Source organism: Panthera pardus, unplaced genomic scaffold (genome assembly GCF_024362965.1).
Source record: "Panthera pardus isolate Hobbes unplaced genomic scaffold, ASM2436296v1 HiC_scaffold_16, whole genome shotgun sequence".
Taxonomy (NCBI): Eukaryota; Metazoa; Chordata; class Mammalia; order Carnivora; family Felidae; genus Panthera; species Panthera pardus.
The window spans coordinates 151425979-151447868 of record NW_026526721.1 but is presented as its reverse complement, the minus strand read 5'-3'; the positions used below and the strand labels follow the sequence as shown (position 1 = coordinate 151447868).

General features: G+C 45.9%; 1 protein-coding gene and 1 long non-coding RNA gene across 2 annotated transcripts in view; one reads left to right on the top strand and one right to left on the bottom strand.

The window, feature by feature from the left end:
* Positions 1-1276: 1276 nt before the first annotated feature.
* LOC109248752 (uncharacterized) lies at positions 1277-11033 on the bottom strand. The gene is made up of 4 exons (XR_002072236.2): positions 9346-11033; positions 5946-6397; positions 4987-5101; positions 1277-1583 (listed from the first exon to the last, which is right to left on the bottom strand). It is a non-coding gene; the product is annotated as an uncharacterized LOC109248752 (long non-coding RNA).
* A 46-nt stretch (positions 11034-11079) lies between these two features.
* The window catches only part of OXSR1 (oxidative stress responsive kinase 1), a 101853-nt gene continuing 91042 nt past the window's right edge, over positions 11080-21890 (top strand). The window contains exon 1 of the mRNA XM_019418714.2: positions 11080-11267. Within this exon, the coding sequence (XP_019274259.1) occupies positions 11198-11267 (70 nt within the window). The 5' untranslated portion in view covers positions 11080-11197. The remainder of the gene's footprint in view (positions 11268-21890) is intronic.

The window sequence follows — 21890 nt, the reverse complement described above, 5'->3', positions numbered from 1 at the left end:
TAAGGCTTTTATGTCAGAAAGAAACAAATTTTTATTTTGGTTATTGTCATAGCAAAAACAGTAGGCTATTATTATAGCCTAATGTAATTATAGCCTGATGTAGTTTGAGTTTTCTGTCACTAGCAACCAAGAGCTCCTAACTGAGAAAATGGATTTGTTGCAAGCCCCCTGCAGTGTTCATCCAACCACAGTCCCATGATGTCTGCTGATGGGCCCCTCCTTGCTCTATTGTGGGTCCTGCCCACTCTGCTGTTGAACACTTGGCCCACGGTCTGCCTTGGATCACTACTGCTCCTGTCACAAAGGCCCCCTTTTCCTGCTTCACTGCTGGCTGTGACGGTGTATCTGGCTTGACTGAAGGGCTGACTATAACTGGACACTATAAATGCCTGCCCTATAGTTTAAAGCACAAGAAAAGTTAAAGTAGGGATGCATGTTTATTCACCCTGTGAGTTGGGGGTGCAAAGACAATGGAACTTCTTTGTTTTCTATAATCTTTCCCATAAGCCCCTGCTCTGCCAGGTGGGAAGGGGAGATTTAGATTTGCCAGTAGATAATAGATGAGATTAGTTTGGTTCAAACAGTGTCTTTGGAGGTAATCTGGTCTCTCTCTCTTTTTTTTTTAATGTTTATTTTTGAGAGAGAGAGAGAGACAGAGCGCAAGTGGGGGAGGGGCAGAGAGGGAGAGAGAGGGAGACACAGAAACCGAAGCAAGTTCCAGGTGGTCAAAAGAGAACCGGATGCAGGGCTCGAACCCACGAACTGTGAGATCATGACCTGAGCCATGAGATCATGACCTAAGCTAAAGTCAGTCACTTAATCGACTGAGCCACCCAGGCGCCCTTAACCTGGTCTCTCTTAAGTAAATGCTGTTTCTCTCTCCCCTTCCCCCCCACTTTTTCAGGTGGCATCTGGGAGTATGGGAAAGGAAAAGCACAAACATGACTTTGTGGCAGAAGGAAGGGGTTGCCTTGGATCCCTGTGAGCAGGTCCTTGCACTGTCCTCTGGTTCTGCCACGAACACTGGGTCTGATTCCTGAGTTCCTAGAATTACCTGCTGAGATGCAGTGGGCCTAATCTGGTCTTGGGAGTGTGATGCCAGCACACAGAGCTAAAGTCCACGGTCCCAACCATTCGCCTTCTGCCACAAAGTCCTACCTGTGCAGCCTTTTCATTCCAACTCTCTGTGCAAGCCTCTACGACACTTCCTCATGCCTTCCTAGGGCACACGGAAGCTTTTGATCTCCTGCAGAACAAGTATAGGCTGTATAGGTATCCTGGTATTCTCTGGCCTAGATTCTGCCCTTCAGAATTGCTACTTTATTGTTCTTACAGTATTTCGGACACGATGCAGAGCCAAATGCAAGGTTTCCTCTAGCAGCCTGCAGCCTCCCTCAAGCCATACTGGGGAAGTGGTCCACAAGCCTCTGATGCTCTTGGGTTCTTTGTATTCTCTGTATCTGTCTTCTGTAGCTTCCCCTGGTCAAGATCTAGATGGACTGGGGAGATAGACGGGGAAATGAGAACCCTGGAGCCTGCCTGCCCTGCTTCCTTTCCCTCGTCTGCTTCTTCTGTCCACATGCCTGCAGGTGGGAAAACACAAATGTTACTTTTATTTCCTCTTCCTTCTTTCCAGGGCAGTGGCCCTCATGGCCTGGATATGACCGGTAGGTGAGTTTTCATCTCCACAGGATGGAAGGAACACCAGGCTCTGGGTGAGTCAGGCATGGCTTTTGATAGGAGGGCTGCAGGACAACTGTGAACTAGGGCCCTCCAAAGAATTATATTGATGGTCCATCCCTCAAATTTTACCATAAAAAGTTAAGACACTCTGCTGGGGTGCTTTGTACAAACATCCTAGTTGCTGGTTCTACTCTACTGACCTCAGGTCTGCCCACTTCTCTTTTTCAAATAGTCCTTTCTATCCTTTCTACCTCCAAGGGTTATGGCACGAAGATCTGCTCTCTTACCCCAGGCAGTCTGTGGGCACACTCATCTGGCAGGACGTCTCCTACAGCCTGATTTACTTAATCTAGAAGAATACCACATTTGTGTGTGACCGAGCACATGCACTTGCTTCACCAGGACCATCCAAGGGGCTCTTGGCACTCCAGATTTGCTTCCTTCCAAGGTCTCCCTGCTGGTTGAAATTGTAGTAACACAACATGAACACCAGATGCACATTAACAGGTGAAACTGCCCAACTCCTTCCTGGGAAATGTTTTTTTCTAGCTGCAACGGAGTCTATAGAGCTCTACTTTCTCAACACCGATGGGTGTTCTTTCGACGTGTGGAGTTCCTCTTTGTTTCCCCACTTTCAGGCTGTTCCCCAAGGCTTATCAGGTGCACGGGAAGACTCACGAGGGCACCAACTAGTCTATGACAGCTACCACAATGCTACTTTTACTAGTTGGGTGGATTACATTCTTGGGCAGGGCACACTGAAGGACAGGTTTATGTAATTATATGTAAGGGGTCAAGGTGGGTTTTATTATCTTTATGTCCGACTAGATACTCTATGGGAGGATGGCATGGGGAACTGGGTGGGGAGCTGACTGGATTAGCACTTACCTAAGAGAGATCAGGTTACCCCCCAACGACTGAACCAGAAGAATCTGTTAATAGTAGGATAACACCTTCTCTGTCTGCTAGATGGGATGCTCAGAGCTTAGATTCCGCTCCAAGGTCATTCGGAGCCCTCCCTCTGTCATGGTCTGCTGCCATTCACCAGGGAAGCAACACCAGTTCAGGGATCCAGGTCCTTTTGGACAATGAAAGACCACTTCCTCTTGAGCCAGACTGCTCACAGCTGTGCATATGGAGAATCGTTCATAAACGTCTGGGCACTGCATCTGATAGGGCACTTTTGTCCCCATATCTTAGTGTCCTGAATTTTCCAACTCAATGCCCAGGCAGTCAGGCAGGGCCCTCTCTAATTCTGGAAGACCTGAAGCCCGAATTCACTTTTTCAGCTTGGGTGCTGAGGCAAACAAGCCTTCGCAATCCCCGGAGAATCAAAGAGAGAGCTTTCATTTCCTTCATCAGAGTTTGCGATTAGAAATGAAGCAGAAATGCCACGGGCAGCAAGGCGGAGGCAGTGCTGCCGCTGGTGGAGACCTGTCTGTCCTGAGGACGCAGACCTGGGTCAGCCACGCAGCAGGCACTGGTCACTCTCCAAACCCGCACAAGGCTTTCTTACTCCAATTCCCACCGACTAATAAAGAACAGCTACCACTTGTTGAGCACTTACAACAGGGCGGGTGCCGGGCTGAGCATTTCCAGGAATTTCTGGAGCCAAGTTCCTCAGACTTTCTGAGTTGGTTTCCTCGTCTGTGAAACTGGCATGAAAACCTCACAGGCCAGGGGCGTTCACTTTCGAATGTCCCCTTTCTGCAAAGAGATCTTTCCTATTTTCTTCCTTTCTGGTCTTATATTCTAATAAACTTTGGCCTGCTGCTCAAAAAAAACAAAAAAACAAAAAAACAAAAAGAAAACAAAAAACCTCACAAGGCTCCGTGAGGTATTTATATCCCTTAGCACACTGCCTGGCACTTAAATCTAATTGTTGCTGTAAAGATGTTATTGGGCTTTTTATCTGAATTTATATTAGAAAACTAGGTAGTCAAATTCCAGGCTGTCTGAAATCTCTTCAGTTCCTGAGTTCAGAGAGTGAGGGATACCAAGTTATCAGAAGATAAATAGGAGTATCAGGTTCCTGAGTTTAGTGAGAGACACCTGTATTTTCAAATGTTTTTATAAACTACACCCGCCCTCAGAGAATCCGACCCCACCCCCGCCCCCCACCTGGGCTTGAGAATGAAATGGCAAATGTCTTATTGCAAGTTTTCCCAATTAGGAGAGAAATGTGGCTCTTCACAAATTTCTAAATTGTCATCATGCTGGCAGGGCTTACAGTGGGCAAAAAAGCAAAAAAACACCACCAAATCCAAAACTCCGCAAAAGTCCTTGACTTCCTTTCTAGTGATAGGGTGGCCTTCACTCCTAATGGGTGACCTGTGACCTAACCTGAAATACAGAATATTCACAGAAAGAGAAGACTGTGGGTCCATAGCAGCACAGGCTAAGTGCCCAGAAATGGTTTGGGGGAGCTGGAAAGCATACATGACTTCCCTCAGGCCTGGAATAATCTCCAAGCATTCAAAGCAGCGGAGGGCAGGGAGGGGGGGACCATCAGCTGAAGCTGGCAGAGCCAGCAGGACTTCGGACAGGTGGAGGAGAAAACTGGCCTTCCCGAAAAGAGGAGAAAAGAGGACCGGTCTGAGCAAAGCGGTGAAGGAAGGCAGAGTGAAACCAGGTTGAAGGGAGTGTTGGAAGTCCCCTCAGTTTGAAAGAAGAGAAGGGCAGATTGTGGGGTACCCTAAACATCAGAACAGCCCGAGACAGGAGAAACCAAACTTTAACACTTTGGAAGAGCACATGAACATATACGAATTGTGGAGCACTTGTGACCTGAACCTGGAAAGTCTTCCTTTTGTTCACACATCCTGGTTGTGTCCCTCTCCCTAGCCCTCGAGCCAGTCACCGCACTGGATTTTTTTTTGTTTGCTTCCTTGCTCTTCGTAAGTATCAAATACAGAAAAGCTTATTCAATTATGCCTCCTTTTGACCTTTTTGCGAGTGCAATCACCGTGTGTGTATTGTTACTTTGTTTCTGTCGTTCTGGAGATTCATCGGAGTTTTTTATATAGCTGGAATAAGTACATTTCCACCGTGCCACATTAGAAACTAATCTCTGGCTCTCTGCTTGGAGGAGAGAGACCAGGGACAGTGTCCACTCGACGGATGTTTTTACGTTCCATTTGCGTGACTTCCTTTATTTCGTTATTACAAAGCACGGTGGCGTAAGTATTATTCTGTATGCTACTTGGAACATATGTTCAAGAGTTTATTTACGATATGTACCAAGGAGTAGCACTGCCGGGCTGCAGGGGAAGCACGGCTTCTGCTTTACTAGGGAATACCCACCTGCTTTCCAAAGAGGTCGCGTCCGGTGACATTCCACCTAGCAAGGTCTGAGAGTTTCGGCGGCTCTTTATTTCGGCCAGCACTTGGTATTCTCTGGCTTTTAAATGTTGCCCATCTGGTGAGGGTGAAATGGTTATCTCATTTTAGTTTTTACGTGCATTTTCTTGATTACTAACGTGGCTGGGGTTTCTACTTATGGGCCCCCAAAATACTGTTGTGGAACCAACCTTAATGAATTACTTTCAAGAATTTATATTGTTAGAGCTAGCAATTATTGGAATGTTCCGTTCTTATAGTTCTAACAACACACATAGAACAAGTGTCTTTAGCACCTCCAAACATCTCCCAGAACTTACTCTATACATTCACATATATGTATGTTATAGATTGAACGTTTGTGTCTCCCCAAGTTCATATATTGAAATCCTACTCCTAAATGTGCTATTAGGATTACCTTTGAAAGGTAATTAGGTCATAAGGGTGGAGCCCTCATGAATGGGATTAGAGCCTGCTCCTGCTCTCTGCCATACTAGCATATAATGAAAAGACAGCCACCTACAAGCCAGGAAGCAGACTCTCACCAGGCATCAGATCCACCAGCACCTGGGTCTTGGCCTTCCCAGACTCCAGAACTGTGAGAAAAAGATGTTTGTTGTTCAAACAAGCCGCCTATGGTAATTTGTTAGAGTAGCCCCAACTAAGTCAATGTTGAAATCTATTTTATCTACAGGGGCGTCTGGGTGGCTCAGTCGGTTAAGCATCGACTTCAGCTCAGGCCATGATCTCGTGGTTCGTGGGTTCGAGCCCTGTGTGGAGCACCGTGGTGACAGCTCAGAGCCTGGAGCCTGCTCCAGATTCTGTGTCCCTCTCTATCCCTCTCCTGCTCCCTCTCTCTCAAAAATAAACGTTAAAAAAAAATTTTTTTTTAAATAGCAGTAATTTATCTACAACTTGTTTACCTTCACTGAAGATCGTTCCATTCCAGTATGTACAGATGTACTTCACTCTTTCATGGTATGGATGACCCATAATTCCACCAGTCTCCTCTTTTTTAATTTATTTGAAGAGGTAATATTTGGATTTATAAAATCCAATGTGTACAAGAGTATAATCCTCCTACATCTCTTCCTCAGCAAGTCAGTAGCTCTGGCCTGGAGGCCACCAAAATGAGCAGTCGCAGCAGAGATTGGCCAGATGCTCATCATTCCCATTTCTTCCTCCTGAGCACATAGGAAGCCATGTCCCAGTTTGCTTGACTCAGGTTGGGGCCGGACAACTGGGTCAGACCAACACGACGTGGGAAGAAATAACTGACACCATTTCCAGCGTTCACTACCTTTCGTGGTTTTCTCTCTCTTAGCTAACCAGCCGGCTGGATGCAGAGGGTCCAGGGGAGGAGTCCAAGGAGGCCCTAGAAGACGGTGCCACAACACATTAGAAACTAAAATCTCTGTCTCTCTGCTTGGAGGAGAGAGACCAGGGACATCTGCATTGGACTTTACGTGAGAAATAAGCTTTTGGGTTCAGCCAGCCAACTTTTGGGGTTGTAACTTCAGCTAGCATTAATTACACCAACACACATTTATGTATCCTGAGATGTTCACATAATATATACGAGCAACTGCCAATCCTCTATCAGTGGACATGTAAATTGTTTCCAGTTTTCCCCTACTACAGTGAGGCTACAATAAACATCCTAATGAGGTAGCCTTTTAGACATATTAAACCCTTACAAGAGTAGTGTTGGAAATGGAGCAGGCACCTAGGAACTGGCTCTACCTCAGTCAAGTATTTCCCAACTTTTGCTTAATTCAGCTTGAGCTCATCAAGTTGGCTTGGTGCCAGCCGGGGTGACCCTCAAGCTACTCTCTGGCTCAGAATCCCGCTTGATGCTAATTCTTTCTGCACAGACCGATTTTTTTTTCTTTCCTACAGTAACGTTTGCACCTACTTATTTCTTACAGGCTCTGAGTGCCTGTCCCTTTGGACATTTATTTCCTGGGTTTGCCAAGATAGCAGCTTCTCACCAGGCTACACACTCCTAGCTTGTGCATGTCCCCTGTACTCTCATGCTCCGTCTATTTATTCAACACGACACCCTAATATGTGCCTGTGTGTGTGTGTGTGTGTGTGTGTGTGTGTGCATGCGTGGGGGCGGGGCACTGTTCCAGGTACAAGAGAGGAAGCACACCTAAATAAGGTATGGGTATTGTCCCCTCTCATAACAAGAGATGACATTATTCTACCTGTGACATGTGATAAGGGACAGATGAAGCGGGGGGGGGGGCAGATTCCACGGACATGGAACTGCTTAGACAATCGGTTTATAACAAAGACATAAAATTGTGCTTTTCTTTATATTTAGGTTACTTATGTAGGGCACACATTAATTTCAAGACTTCAAAATTTTTCTTTCATTAAAGGAGCCTACAAAACTTGATTACAGCTGCAATTACCACTTCAAGGCATCACTAAGTCTTGAAATCAGTCTTTTTTTCCTCCACCCTGCAGGTGCTAAGGGCAGAGCACAATGCTGGTGAGCTGCTTAACGGCAACAAAGACCGAAAGGGAAGTGTGAATATACTTTCCCTCTAGGTTTCTCAGTCCAGGCAGTGATTCTCAACTTTTGCGTTTATACACTGTAGTAGATGCTGTCTATACCTGGCTCATATCCTTCAGGCCTACCCCAGAGTTTGCTTTCGGAGCATTCTAGTACATGAGGAAGATTGCCTGTGAATGTTGCTCAAGCGCATTCTCTGACTTTAGGAATGTGCTTTTCCCAGCACTGAGTTAGGTAGAAGTTCAGGACCATTAATCCTAAAGAGAGAAAGGAGGGGCACCTGGGTGGCTCAATAGGTTGAGTGTCTGACGTCAGCTCAGGTCATGATCTCGTGGTTGGTAGGTTCAAGCCCCACATCAGGCTCAGTGCTGTCGGTGCAGAGCTCACTTGGAATTATCTGTCCCCTTTGGCTCTGCCCCTCCCCTGCTCACATTGTCTCTCTCTCTCTCTCAAATAAACATTAAAAATAAATAACTGGTTTCCTCTCAGTTTTCTCATAGAGGGTGTTCTCCAAACTCCTTAAGGGTGCTGTAGCATGGTATATAGATGGTCCCCAACTTACAATGGATCAATGTATACTTTTTAGACTTCATGATGGTACAAAAGTGATACGAATTCAGTAGAAACTGTACCCAAAATTTTGAATTTGCAGCTTTTCCCAGGTTAGTGCTATGCGGGACAATCCTTTCCCATGAGGCTGGGCAGTGGCAGGTGCTACAGCTCCTGGTCAACCACGTGATCACCCGGGTCAACCATACTTAAACCATACTGTTCCCATACAGCTATTGGGTTCTTTTTAATGTTTTATTTTTAGACATTAAAAGAGAGAGAGAGAGAGAGAGAGTGCGCGCGCGTGCACGAGCTAGGGGAGGGGCAGAGAGGGACACACAGAATCAGAAGCAGGCTCCAGGCTCTGAGCTGTTAGCACAGAGCCCCATGCGGGGCTCGAACTTGTGAACTGTGATATCAGGACTTGAGCTGAAGCCCAATGCTTAACTGAGCCACCCAGTCGTCCCTAGCCATTCTGTTTTTTACTTTTGGTACAGTATTCAATCAATTACATGATATAGTCAATAATTCGTTACAAAACAGGCTTTATGTTAGATGATTTGGCCCAACTGTAGGTGAAGGTAAATGTGCTGAGCATGTTAAAGGTAGGCCAGGCTAAGCTATGATGTTTGCACTCGCCTTTTCTGCATTGTCCTTTATAACATAATTGTCTACGTATTTGCTTGGCTGTTTACTATTTCTCTTGGACTACACCTCCACGAAAACAGGAAGTCACTTTGTTTACCTCTGTCTACCAGTGTTCATGACAGCACTCTCACGTGGAAGATACTCTATAAGCGGAGAAAGAGGTCGAGGTTTGGGCTCCTGGCCTCAAACAGCCACCAACTCTTTGCTCATTAACGGCGTGGAATCTTAACCTCTACGAGGCCACATGGGAAAGCCCAGGAGACAGGCAAAATGACCACGTCTACACAGCAGATTCCGGCTCAACTAAACCATGTGTGGGGGGGAAGGTAGAAGAGAACCCATTAATGAATGCAAGAATGTGGGGCCATGAGTATACTGAATTTTCACTATTAGGTTAGCAGCTCCTTTCCATCGGGGAACGGGGAATGAGAAAGGTGGCCAAAATCTCTCCCAGGAGCATATACTATTCTGCATGTAATTTCAAGAGAGTAAAACAGAAAAAAACAAAAAACTAGAAACTTCTGAAGCCCGTCCATGGTCCACACAGGTCAACAATCCTAGGTTAAGAATCTATGGTTATGCATCATTCTATTGACACAAACCTTGATCTCTCTAATCTTTACCATCAGGTTTAGCTCTTATCTGATGTATTTAATCGTCATCCCTCTTCTCCCTGCAAAAAGAAAGGCAACACACGGCAGTAAAGGCGTCAGTAGTAATGGCAGAAACCAGTTTCTACAGCAAGGCCTGGGTTCCTTCAAACTTGGGAGATGGCCCCTCGGCTGTAACCAGAATAGTCTAGGTTCTCAACTCCCACCTGTTGGAATCACGTTACCTTTACAAGGTCCGGTGCGAATGCTACCTCCTTCGTGAAACGTCCTCCAGTCCCACCAACCAGGTGTAAGCCTAACAGCTCCATTTCCGCAACCCCTACTTGACTACTCTTGGGGTCGGCGGCCCTCCTCCCGCAGAGCTCAGCACAGGCTTCCTGGGCCTGGCAGGGCCTGGGTGAAGGTCTCCTCCTTAACGACTACTATTGGGTCTGAAATACGTCCAAGAGGGAACGGTTTCGCACCCAGCCCCAAACATGCTGCACCTCTTTTTTTCATTTGGCCGAGCGCGATCAGTTTTCCCCTCGGGAACTTCCCCAGGGGACCTACGTGGTCAGCCAGAGAAAACTCAAATTCGGGGAGGTGACACAAAAGTCAAGGCCCTTGAAACGACGCCAAACCGCATGGGCCGAATCTCACTTGCCTAATGGCCCAAGCCGCGGCAGGGGGAAAAAAGCCCAACTCTTCGAGGCCCCCAAGATGGGTGGTCATTTGAGCTCCGGACCCAAGGTTGAGAATGGGCAGGAACTCCCCGCCCAGCCCAACAAGGTTACAGAGAGGGCGGCGACAGAGGCTGCAGCGAGCACTTCCGCCTTGGAACAAGCGTCGTCAAACGGTAAGCTTCCCAGTTCCATTGCGTCCCGTAGCTCAAGGCCTTTCAGCCCAGCAGGCAGGAGTCCACACCCCAAGGCTACCTCACCCAACTGCACCCTCCACCTTCTCCACACCCTGCGGAGCCGTTCGCACGTCTCGAGGGTGTGACGGTTACGCCGTGACGTCACCCCGGAGAAAAGGGCAAACCGAGCAAAGCAGGCACTGGCGATCTTGAAGGAGTCCCGGCGCTGAGAAGCGCGTTGAGAGTCTGGAGGCGGGACTAACTTTGACCGACGTCCACTTCCACCCATTGCCTTTCTGATTCCTTCTCAAACAAACCAATAAATGCGACGACGGAGACGGCAACGTGCCCCAACCGCCAGGAGTGGCTTCGCCCCCCTCCGCTCGGTCGCCCTTTGGCCGCCATGATGAGTGTGGCTACCGCCTTTGTGCTACTTTAGGCTCTCCTCTGACTGTCCGATACCCTCCCTAAACTCCTCCCTAAACTCCCCCCTAAGCATTTCTTGCCTCCCACTGTCAACTTCCACCTTCTCGGGATTCTTGCTAGCTCCGTGTATTCGCAGCCACGCTTGAGATGGTGGCCGGAGGCGGGGCCGAGGCGGGGCCTTCCCGGCGCGGTGACGTCAGCGCGCTGCGTGTCGGCAGGTGGAGGGAGAAGGGAAAGTTTGGCCCGTGCGTGGGGCTAGGGTGGAGGGCGGGACAGAGGGGTTGGGCCCAGGCGAAAACCCTGTCGCTGCTGCAGCCGAGGCCGAGGCCGGGACCGGGACCTGGGGCGGGTGGGGAGTGCCGGACGCGGAGGAGCAAGAGGCGAGGTCCGCCGGAGCTTCGAGCCTCCGCCGCTCTGTCGAGCGGTGACCCCGCGCCCAGGCGCCGTCCGACCCGTGGCTGTTCCAGAGGCGGTTGGTGGGGGCGCGGCGGCGGCGGCGGCGGTTGGGGGTGGGGAGAGGCGCGTCGAGGAGACGAGAGAGGTCAGCGAGTTTGAGCGAGGATCGCCAGCCGCGCCGCCGTCATGTCCGAGGACTCGAGCGCCCTGCCCTGGTCCATCAACAGGGACGATTACGAGCTGCAGGAGGTGATCGGTGAGAGCTGGCGCGCCGCTGAGGGGGGAGGCGCCGCGCTGGGAGGCGGGTGACACGCGGGAACGTGGGGACCCGCGGGAGCTCGGGGAGCGCAGGACTCACAGATATTCGTGAGCGCTCATGGGGCTCGGGGTTTGTAGGGCGCGTGGGTGAGGCTCTGGGTTTGTGCAGCGCGCGCGAGGCGGGGAGGTTGGTTGGGCTGGGGTTTGAGGGGCTCAGGAGAGATTTGGGTAGTGACAGATGCTTGAACCTGAGCGATGCATGGGTCTGGGAGAGGAAGAAAAGTGCAGGCACGGACAGGCCCTAGGGAGGCTGTGCGAGAAATGATGGGCGAGTTGTGGGCACAGCCACCTACTTTGGCGATGGTGGGATAGGGGTTTTAGTCCACTCCCGCGCTGGGTGAGCACCCTTGAGTGCCCACCAAGCGCCAGACATTGCTTAGGTGGAGCTGAAGGTACCGCACCGAGCAGCGTAGACGCAACTTCCCACTGTTTGGGACTGACTTTGTGGTCAGGGGGGTAGACATCGAATAACTCGGCAAATAAAAAGAATTACAAGGCTTGGCAAGTGCTAGGAAGGAAATAAACAAGATGTTCTGATAGAGAGTGACCTGGAGACCCAGTTAGGGTGATTTCAAGGAAAATTCTTTTTCTGAGGCGTTGACATTTAAGTTGAGCCGCTGAAGGAGGAGAAGGAGTCTTAAGATGCCAGGGCAGATTTTTCCCTGCTGAGGGACGAGGAAGTGCAAAGGTCCTGAGGAGGGAAAGAGCTTGATGTGTTTCAGGACCCGGAGGCAAACTGGCAGGGATAGAAAGTGGACCTTCTCAGGCATGGTAAGGATTTTGGAATTTATTTTAAGTGTATTGGAGGGATTCAAGCAGAGACATGACATGATTCCTCGGATCTGGCTTCTGTGTGTGGAGTAGATTCGAGGGCCAGGAATACCAGTTAGCAGAGACCAAAACTGGCACAAACATGGATTGTAATTCTCAGGCACAGTGATCGGGGGAGGGTGGGGACTTGGGATGAGGGAAGTGTTTGTTGGACAACAATAATCCAGTGACTTTAGAAATCAAAAGAGGGTGGGTTTAGCTAAACAGAAGCTCAATCTAACTGACATGAGCAGACCCCTATGTCTTGGAGGAAGGAGATTGTCTACTTTGCCTAGATCAGCATCCTGTCCTAAAATTAGTTTTATAACAAAGACTGGCTGAAGACTCCTTAGCTGCCTTGGGGGTGTGTTTATTGCAATTTGTATTTTAGAGAAACTTTGTCATTTTTTTCTTTCTTTTTTTTTTTTTTGCCTTGTTTCAAAACAAATCTGGGCTGAGTTTTAGCTGAAAGAAATCGCCTTTTTTTTCCTTAAGCCACGTTGTGCCCCGTGCCCTTCCCGGGTCTTTGACATGTACCGGTTGCTTCTGAAGACAGCGAGCTAGGTCTCTGTCTTGATTGATTGTTTCTGGGTTCCTGAATCAGTTTCCTTTTTTTTTTTTTTTTTTTTTTAATTTTATTTCTTTTTGAGAGAGAGGAGGGGCAGAGAGAGAGAGGGAGGGAGACCGAGGAGCCGAAGCCGGCTCTATGCTGGCAGCAGAGAGCCCGATGTGGGGCGCAAACTCACAAACTGTTCTTCCCTGGCATCTTAAGACTCCTTCTCCTCCTCCAGCGGCTCAACTTAAATCTCAGTCCTCTGGGTTAGGGTTAGTTTTCATCTCCTTTCTAAAGCGCTCCATGGGTAAAAGGTTAAGAGCTCCAACGTGATTTGACCGTCTTATGTTTCTTTTTCTTTTTTTTCCTTTTGAGAGAGGGAGCAGGGAGAGGGGCTGAGGGAGAGAGAGAGAGAGAAAGGGAGAATTGTCAGCAAAGTTCCACGCACCGTGCAGAGCCCGACACAGGCTTGATTGATCGTGACCTGAGCCGAAATCAAGAGTCAGACGGACGCTCAACTGACAGAGCTACCCAGGTGCCCCTTGGCCGTTTTATTTTTAAAAATAACTTTACTGGGGCACCTGGGTAGCTCAGTTGGTTAAGCATCCAGCTGCAGCCCAGGCCAGGTCATGATCTCACGGTTCCTGAGTTTCAGCCTGCATCCAGCTCTCTGCTCTCAGTACAGAGCCTACTTCAGATCCTCTGACCCCCTCGCTCTGCCACTCCCCCTCGCTCGCTCCCTCTCTCTCTCTCTCTCTCTTTCAAAAATAATAAACGCTAAAAAAGTAACTTTACCATTTTATTTTTAAAAATAACCTTAAAAAACAATCTAATGCTATAAAATTCACCCATTTTTAAGTACAAAATTCAGTGGTTTTTAGTAACTTGTGCTGTATGCCAGGAAGCATAATCCAGTTTTAGAATATCTTCCTCACCCAGTAGGATCCTTGTGCCTGTTTACAGTTAATCCCTGTTCCCACCCCCTAACCCCAGGCGACCACAAACCTTTCTGTCTCTATAGGGTTGCCTTTTCTGGACATTTTGTGTAAGTGAGATCATAATAACATACTGTCTTCTGCGTTTGGCTCCTTCCACTCACCGTGATATTTTTTCATTTTTAAGAACAACTTGATTGGGTTAGAGCTTATACACCATAAAATGCACCTGTGTTGAGTGTACAATCGTGTAATTTTTTAAGTAAATTTTCGGAGTTGTTCAGTCATTCCCACAATCCAATTTTAGAACATTTCCATCATTCCACAAAGATGCCTCATGTCCTTCGCAGTCACTCCCTGTTCCCACCCCCTGCCTCGGGCAACCACAGATCTACTTTCTCTGTCTCTATAGATTTGCCTTTTCTGGATATTTAATGTAAATATAACCCTATAATCTGTGATCCTTTGTGTTGGTTTCTTTTACTTGGCATGGCGTTTCCTGAAGTTCATCCATGTTGTAGCCGGTGTCATTGCGTGATTCCTTCTTATTGGACACCTCTTGATGGCCATTGGGTTATTTCTGCTTTTCGGCCCTTTTGGAATAATGCTGTTACGAGCTTTCACTTATCAAATCTTCATATGAACATGTTTCATTTTCCTTGGGTGGAGTTTCTGGGTCATGTGGTAAATTTATATTTAACTTTTGTAAGAAACCGATTAAACCTTTTCGAAGTGACTGCATCATTTTTCATTCCCACCAACCCTGGGTGAGAGTTCCTGTTTCTCTATATTTTTGTCGGCATTTGGTGTCTTAGATTATAGCCGTCCAGGTGGGTAAGAAGTAGTATTTGGTGGTGGTTTTGCATTTCTTTCATGACTAACGATGTACTTATTCATTAGCTTTTCATCTGTCTCTGGTGAAATGTCCATTCGAATGTTTTGCCCAATTGGGTTGCCCATGGTTTGTTTTCTTATTGAGTTCTGGGGTGAGTTTTTGAAGACTTTCAAAAAGTTTTGAATTTCGATAAAGTTTATTATTTTTTTCTTTTATTGATCGTGTGTGCTTTTGATGGTGTAGGAAATCTTTACTAATCCAACATCACAAGGATTTTTTTCCTGTTTTCTTCTAAGCGTTTTAGCTATAGTTTTAGCTCTTACTTTTAGACCTCCAGGACATTTTGGGTTAATTTTTTAAGAATGTTTATTTATTTATTTGGAGAAAAAGCAAAAGAGAGCAAGTGGGGGAGGGGCAGAGAGAGAACTCCAAGCAGACTCCACACTCTCTGCACAGAGCCCAACGTGGGACTCGAACTCACGAACCGTGAGTTCATGACCCGAGCCGAAATCAAGAGTCAGACACTTAACCAACTGAGCCACCCAGGTGCCCCTGATTTAATGTATCTTGTTTTACAGATGAAGACATTGAAACCTAACAGGGTAAAATGACTGTCTAAAGCCATAGAGCTAATTAGTGGCATAGCCAATACTGGTGTTCAGTTCTCCTATTGCTTAATTTAGCATCCTTGTTTCTATGTAGGAATTTGATTGGTTTTTGAATATAAAATGGAAGATACAAACTATAAGATAGTAGTCATAGTCTGACTAAGGGAAATATTAAGGGATTAAGCGAAATTAATTAGGGAAAATATACTTATAGTGAAGGATTAAGGGAAATATCTTTTAAATAAAAAAATTTGATGGCAGCTATTTTGAAGGTGACCCTTTTGGATGTAGTAGAATTTTTCTTTTGTGTATCCTATTCTGTAAGTTTTAAATAGCTCCCTCTAGGGGCCCCTGCGTGGTTCAGTGGGTTGAGTGTCCGACTCTTGATTTTGGCTCAGGTCATGGTCCTGGGGTGATGGGGTCGAGCCCCGTATCAGGCTGTGACAAGTGTGCAGCCTGCTTGGGATTCTCTCTCTTTCCCTCTGCCCCTCCCTCGTGTGTGTGTGTGTGTGTGTGTGTGTGTGTGTGTGTGTGTGCGTGTGCGCGCGCACGTGTGTGTGCACGTGTGAGTGCTCTCTCTCTCTCTCTCAAATAAATAAATAAATAAATAAATACATAAATAAATGTCTCCCTCTCATTCGTAAGTTCCTGAAAGTTGCTAACATCCTTCCATTCTACTCCTCTCTCACCCCATCCTCCCAACAGGGAGGGAAAGTAATGTTTTTCCTTGAACTATAGCTTATTACAAGTAGCAAGCCTCAATAAAGCAGTTTATTCTTATTCTGAACTTGCTTCAATGCTGAAATATTTGGAATACAATATTTTGTAATAAGCTATAATCTTCAAAATGAATCTTTGTGATTTCTGCAGATTACACTTAAAATTTGCAGGAAACAAATGGAGTTCAGAAAAAAAAAGTTTGGCGGATCATTTGAATTTTTTGTTGTTTTTTGTTTTCAATTTTTGTTTTGTTTTCAAAGAATTGTATTTTAAGGCAGTGGTTAAATGATGCCTCCTTTCTGATCAAAGCACCTGCATTTATTTGAAATGTAATTTTTTTTTACCAATGCTTCCTGGCCTATAATATTTATGGGGTTGTTTCTCACATTCTGTTTTTTTTCTCTCTCTGGCAAAATCCTATAGAGAAAAGAAAAATTCCCTTCCTGGAGCACATTAAAAGCATACAGATTGGGAATTCAGAGGACTTCCTTTTAAAGAACTGTATCATCTTAAACATGCTTTGGAAAGATTTGAAGTTCTTTAAGTATGATTACTTGTAAAAGATATTAGTATTATTTTCACTATCACTCTTTCATCTTTTTTTTTTTTTTTTTTTTTTTTGAGCTCCTTACTAGCCATTATTATTGTATTTGAACTTCTGAACAGGTGTTGCACTGTAGTTGACATGTGTTGAAATAGCTAGAAGAGTATGGTCTTGGGGCTGTACTGACCTGGAATCAAATCCTGCCTTATCTTTTATTACCTATGCGACCTTGGGCAATTTATATAACTGGTTTTAGTGTTGGCTTTTTGTCAATAAAATGGAGGTAGTGGGGGACGCCAGTGTGGCTCAGTCGGTTAAGCGTCCAACTCTTGGTTTTGGCTGAGGTCATTATCTCATAGTTTGTGATTTCAAGCCCTGAGTCGATTCTCTTGGGATTCTTTCTCTCCTGCTGTCTCTGTCCCTCCCCCACTCATGTGTGCTGTGTGTGTGTGTGTCTCTCTCTCTCTCTCTCTCTCAAAATAAATGAATAAACTTTGGGGAAAAATGGAGATAATGGCACATATTATCATTGGGGCTGTTATGTAGATTAAGTGTAATTGCAGAAAATGTTTAGTTTGGCGGTGCCTGGGTGGCTCAGTCGCTTGAGCGGCTGACTTCGGCTCAGGTCACGATCTCACGGTTTGTGAGTTCAAGCCCCGCATTGGACTGGTTGCTGTCAGTAAAGAGCCTGCTTTGGATCTTCTGTTCCCCTCTCTCTCTGTCCCTCCCCCTCTTGTGCTTTCTCTCGGTCAAAAAAGAAAGAGAAGACTGTTAAAAGGTTTAGTTTTTGAGTGTTCCTTAAGATAGTGTTTTTTGTTATCTCTGCCTTTCTTTTTTCCTCCCTCTCCTATGTCCCCTAATTTTTGGTATTACCATGAAATGTGAAATACTATGTGACGAAATCTGTGACACTTAAATATTTTGACTCTGTCGTAATGCTTATCACTGCATCTTTTTTTCCCCTTACTTCCAGATCTCCTTAAAGTTTGTTTATTTTTAGAGAGCGAGCATGAGCACGAACTGGGGAGAGAGAGAGAGAGAGAGAGAGAGAGAGAGAGAGAAAGAGAAAGGGAATGTCTTAAACAGGTTCCGTGCTCAGCATGGAACCTGACGGAGGACTCTATCCCACGACCCTGAGATCACGACCTGAGCTGAAATCAAGAGTCGGTCCCTCAACCCACTGAGTCACTCAGACGCCTTTCATTGAAGTTTAGATGGATTTCAGGATTTGTGGCGGACACGGGAGTATAGCTGCATAAGGCCCTGCCAACAATACGGTACGATAGCGCATAGGGAAACAGTCTGGCAAAGGCCGTGATATGGGCCTCTTGTTGTCCTACAGCTCGAAAAGGCTCCGTAAATATTTGCTGTTTACCTTGGGTTAGGTTTAGAAAATTGTCCTTTAAGATCTGTTTTTAATATGGTATAACTTACCTACCTTTGACGCTTTGGTGAAGGCAACTCGTTAGCTTTATTCTCTACTTTCCCTTTTTAATTTTCACTAATTGTTCACTGGCCACGCATTTTGAGGTCTGAAGTAGTGGTTTTCAAGCACACATTCCAGGTCCCACCTCCAGCCCCTCCATAAATGTGGAAGACATCGGGCGCCACGAGTAGAGTGATTCTTAATGGTTAGCGTATTTTCTCCCCCGGTTGGGGACACGTAGCTGTGGTGGCATGATCAGGAAGGCGAACATTGGGCCAACAACCTCATAGGGCTGTGTCAAATAGCTCTTGCATCTGGCTGCATGTAATGGAAACCGTAGTGGCTTAATAAAGTACCTTCTGCCCCTTATGGAACTGGAGGTGCAGCCTAGGTGCCGTCAGGCACCCAGGCTCCTGGGGTTTACTCCACTGGGCTTGGCACGTGACTCTCATTCTCATAGTTGCAAGAGAGTTGTTCCACTCCTAGACTCGTGCTTGTGTTCCAGGCTGGAGGACCATGGCAAAAGGACAAAGGCACGTGACAACTGAGTTGGCTCCCTTTCAAAGAGCTTTCTTTCCTGGAAGCCTTACTCAGTGACTTCCATTCCTAGTTTATTGGCCAGAACCGTGTGATTTGGCCATTTGCAAGGGAGGCTGTGAAATAAAGCTTTTTAGCTGGGCACGTTATGACTTCAAACAAAACAGGTCGAGGTTCTCTTATTAAAGAAGGGAAAATTGTTGGATAGGCAACTAAAAGTATTGGCTTTGTTTTTTTTTTAATTAAAATAATTAAGACATTACAAGTAAATAATTTAACCTGACATATAGTAATCAGTTAATAAATGTTAGCTTTAATCTAAAGAGGCAGTTGCTTACCAGTTAGGAGTATGGTGTTGAATCATCACGTAGTTCTGGTTTCTAGACCCTACTTTGCCTCTTGCTGGTGCATGACCTCAGTCTTATTTTTGCCTGCATTGCTTTTCTTACATTGCTTTGTAAGATCAATAATACCTAACGGATGAAAAACCGAGATGCAAACGTAGTACTTGGCACACAGAATAAACATTCAGTAGCTGTTAGCGCTCGTGATGGTAATAATGAGGTAATGTCCATGAAGACTGGGCCATTTTAGTGTTTCCTCGGCCTTAAATGAGTAAATTTTTTTTCTTGCAAATATGTGCCACCACCTGCTTGGTTAATGTATTCAGCAGATGCTTTTTGAACTTCTCTCATGTGCCAGGTACTGTTCCGGAGGCTAGGGATACAGCAGTGAAGCAGACAGAAAAATCCCTGCTTTTATGGAGCTAATAATCCAGTGTGACGAAGGATAAAAGGAAAGCTGAGAAAGGGGTTGGAGATTCCTAGGGATAGAGGTGAGTTTTAAATAGGTCAGGGAAAGCCTCAGTGAGACGATGCCATTTGAGAAATGACCTGAAGGAGCTGAACGAGGGAGTATCTTCTGCAGGAAGCGTGTTTGAAGCAGAGGGAGCAGAGGCAGCGAAGGCCCTGAAGTGGAGTGGAAGCCTGCTTCCTGATGGCGCTAAGGGCTAGGAGGCAGGAGGGGCTGGAGCAGAGGGACGGGGTGTGGCGGCGGATGGGAAGGGATCAGAAGAGTAAGGTGGTGGGGCCGTGTGGTCCTGACCGGAAGATGGGGTGACGCCTCGTGAGTCATCTGGGCACCTGACTTTTGCTTTGAGTGAGGTTGAAAACCGTTGCAGGGTTTTGAGCCAGAGGAGTACTATGACTGTCTTGCCAGAGGGTAGCTCGGGCTGGTATGCGGAGGGTAGTTTTGCAAGGGCACGGGGTGGAAGGAGAGTTTATCCGGTGGAGAGAGGTAGCGATGGAGGTGCTGAGAAGTCGTCAGATGCTGGATAATAACACGTTTTGGAGTCAGAGAGTTGCCATCGGATTAGATGTGAAAAGATTTTAGGATTTTTGGCTGGAGCATCCGGAAGGATGGAGTTACCATCCGTTGAGATGCGAGATTACCAGAGTGAACGGGGGACAGAGTGATGATTCATTTCAAAACCGTCAGGCTGTGTGAATAATTGCTCAAAGCATATGGCAGTGTGTCTTTATTTTCATCTTCGTATGGGGAGAATAGCATGATTTTTATGATGAGGACTATTCAGACAGCTGTTTCACCAGTTTTAGGAGCTTTAGTTTTCAACATGACACTGACAAGAGAAGAGGGTTTACAAAATTGTAATTTCCCATAGTTTCCTTGGTTTAGGTGATGGTGCCTTAATCGTCTTTCACAATGAAGAGTCTGGGCTAGCTCTTCAGTGAATGCAAAACCTTGCTAAAGAACACTTAAGATCTTTAGAATATGTACCTGTTACAATGATGGATGCCCAGAATTTGGAGGAAATTATCTTCAGCTGCTTTGGTTCATTTATTGTTTTCCTCACCGGAATAATACCCATTTTTTACTTTCTATCCTGAATTTCTGGGTCTTATAAAGTGGCCAGAGACTAAAAAAATTTTTAGTAACCCCATGCCTTTGGGCGTCTCCTTTTCTCTCTCAAGAGACGAAGTTATGCAGTGTGGGGAATTTCAGGAGAAAGCTCCTTGATATTTTTGTGTATTAATCCGTTCTGATATGTACTGCATATTAACACTGCAGTTTAAGAGCTCACTGGGAGAGGACAGAAGGTTGGAAGAGCTGGAGATCTAGAGAAGGGTGCATAGATCAGCAGTGTAAACTCGCGAAAGTCTGAATGAGGATGTTTTATTGGAAACTGTTTTGCATCTTCCATTGTATTATTCTCCGCAGTAGTCCGGTGCTTAGTAGAGGGCTCTGGGCATTAGAGCAGTAGCTTTGACATTTTTCACTAAACCACTCCTAAGAGATACATTTTACAATTTGCACGCGTGTTTATACTGAAGTAAAAGTTTTGCAAAATAGCATTTACTTTTGCTATGTGCAATGCATACTGATGTTTTCCGTTTGACTCGATTAACTGTAAGAAAAGTGATGGTTGAAAGTCTGTGAATTGGCGTGTACTTTGAAAAATTCCTCATAAGGGGACATGCTTTAAAGAGACGAGTATTTTTAAAGTTTGTATCTCGAATCCTGTGTTTTTAAAGTCCTGCAAAGAATTGGTGAATACTTAAAATGATTATAAAGACATTTTAAAGATAGTCTTCCCTATCTTCTTATTTACGTTATTATTATTATTATTTTAATATTTTCTTTATCTTTGAGAGAGCGTGAGCAGGGGAGGGGCCAGAGAGAGGGGGACAGAGGATTTGAAGAAGACTGTGCTGACAGCAGTGAGCCGAATGCGGTGCTCGAACCCGCAAACTGTGAAATCATGACTTGAGCTGAAGTCGGATGCTCAACCAACAGAGCCACCCAGGCGCCCTCTTATTTACATTATTAATAGTTATTTTCTGTGAAGTAAAGGTTTTCCTAAAGGAAGATAGAACATCATTGGCTATTCTGAAATAGTAGCGTTAGTATTGAGTTTTTACTGTATTGTCCATAATCCTTAATGTTAGAACTTTAAACTATTTTTTGGTTGCTCATTAACGTTTTGGTATTTTGGGGGGGGGGGGGGGATATGAAGGTCAATGAAAGCGATCCTTAACACGGAAGAACCGGAGCCCGCGAATCTCTTTGTATCATCAGATGTGGGAAGTGCCACTTGTCTTTTAAGGCCATTTGTTAAATCACACCAGAATTTAGTGTCTTGCTTCTAGCGAGATTTATTAAATGAGCAATTCTTTGTGTAAAAGAAAGGTGCGTTAGTATATAGACAATTGTGATTGATAATACCTAGGCTTAGTGTTTTATTGTTAGTGAAATTCTATAGTTAATAATGACTAGGGATTAATAACAACGAAATTCCCCAAATTCCTATGTCTGTATTTTTAACCCCAGCATGGTTTTGGTTTATGTAGGACATGCCGTTAGTATGTTTAAAGCTAGCGTTTTAGGGGCGCCTGGGTGGCTCAGTCGGTTAAGCGTCCGACTTCAGCTCAGGTCATGGTCTAACAGTCCTTGAGTTCGAGCCCTGCGTCAGGCTCTGTGCTGGCAGCTCAGGGCCTGGAGCCCGCTTCAGATTCTGTGTCTCCCTCTCTCTCTGCCGCTCCCCTGCTCATGCTCTGTCTCTCTCTGTCTCAAAA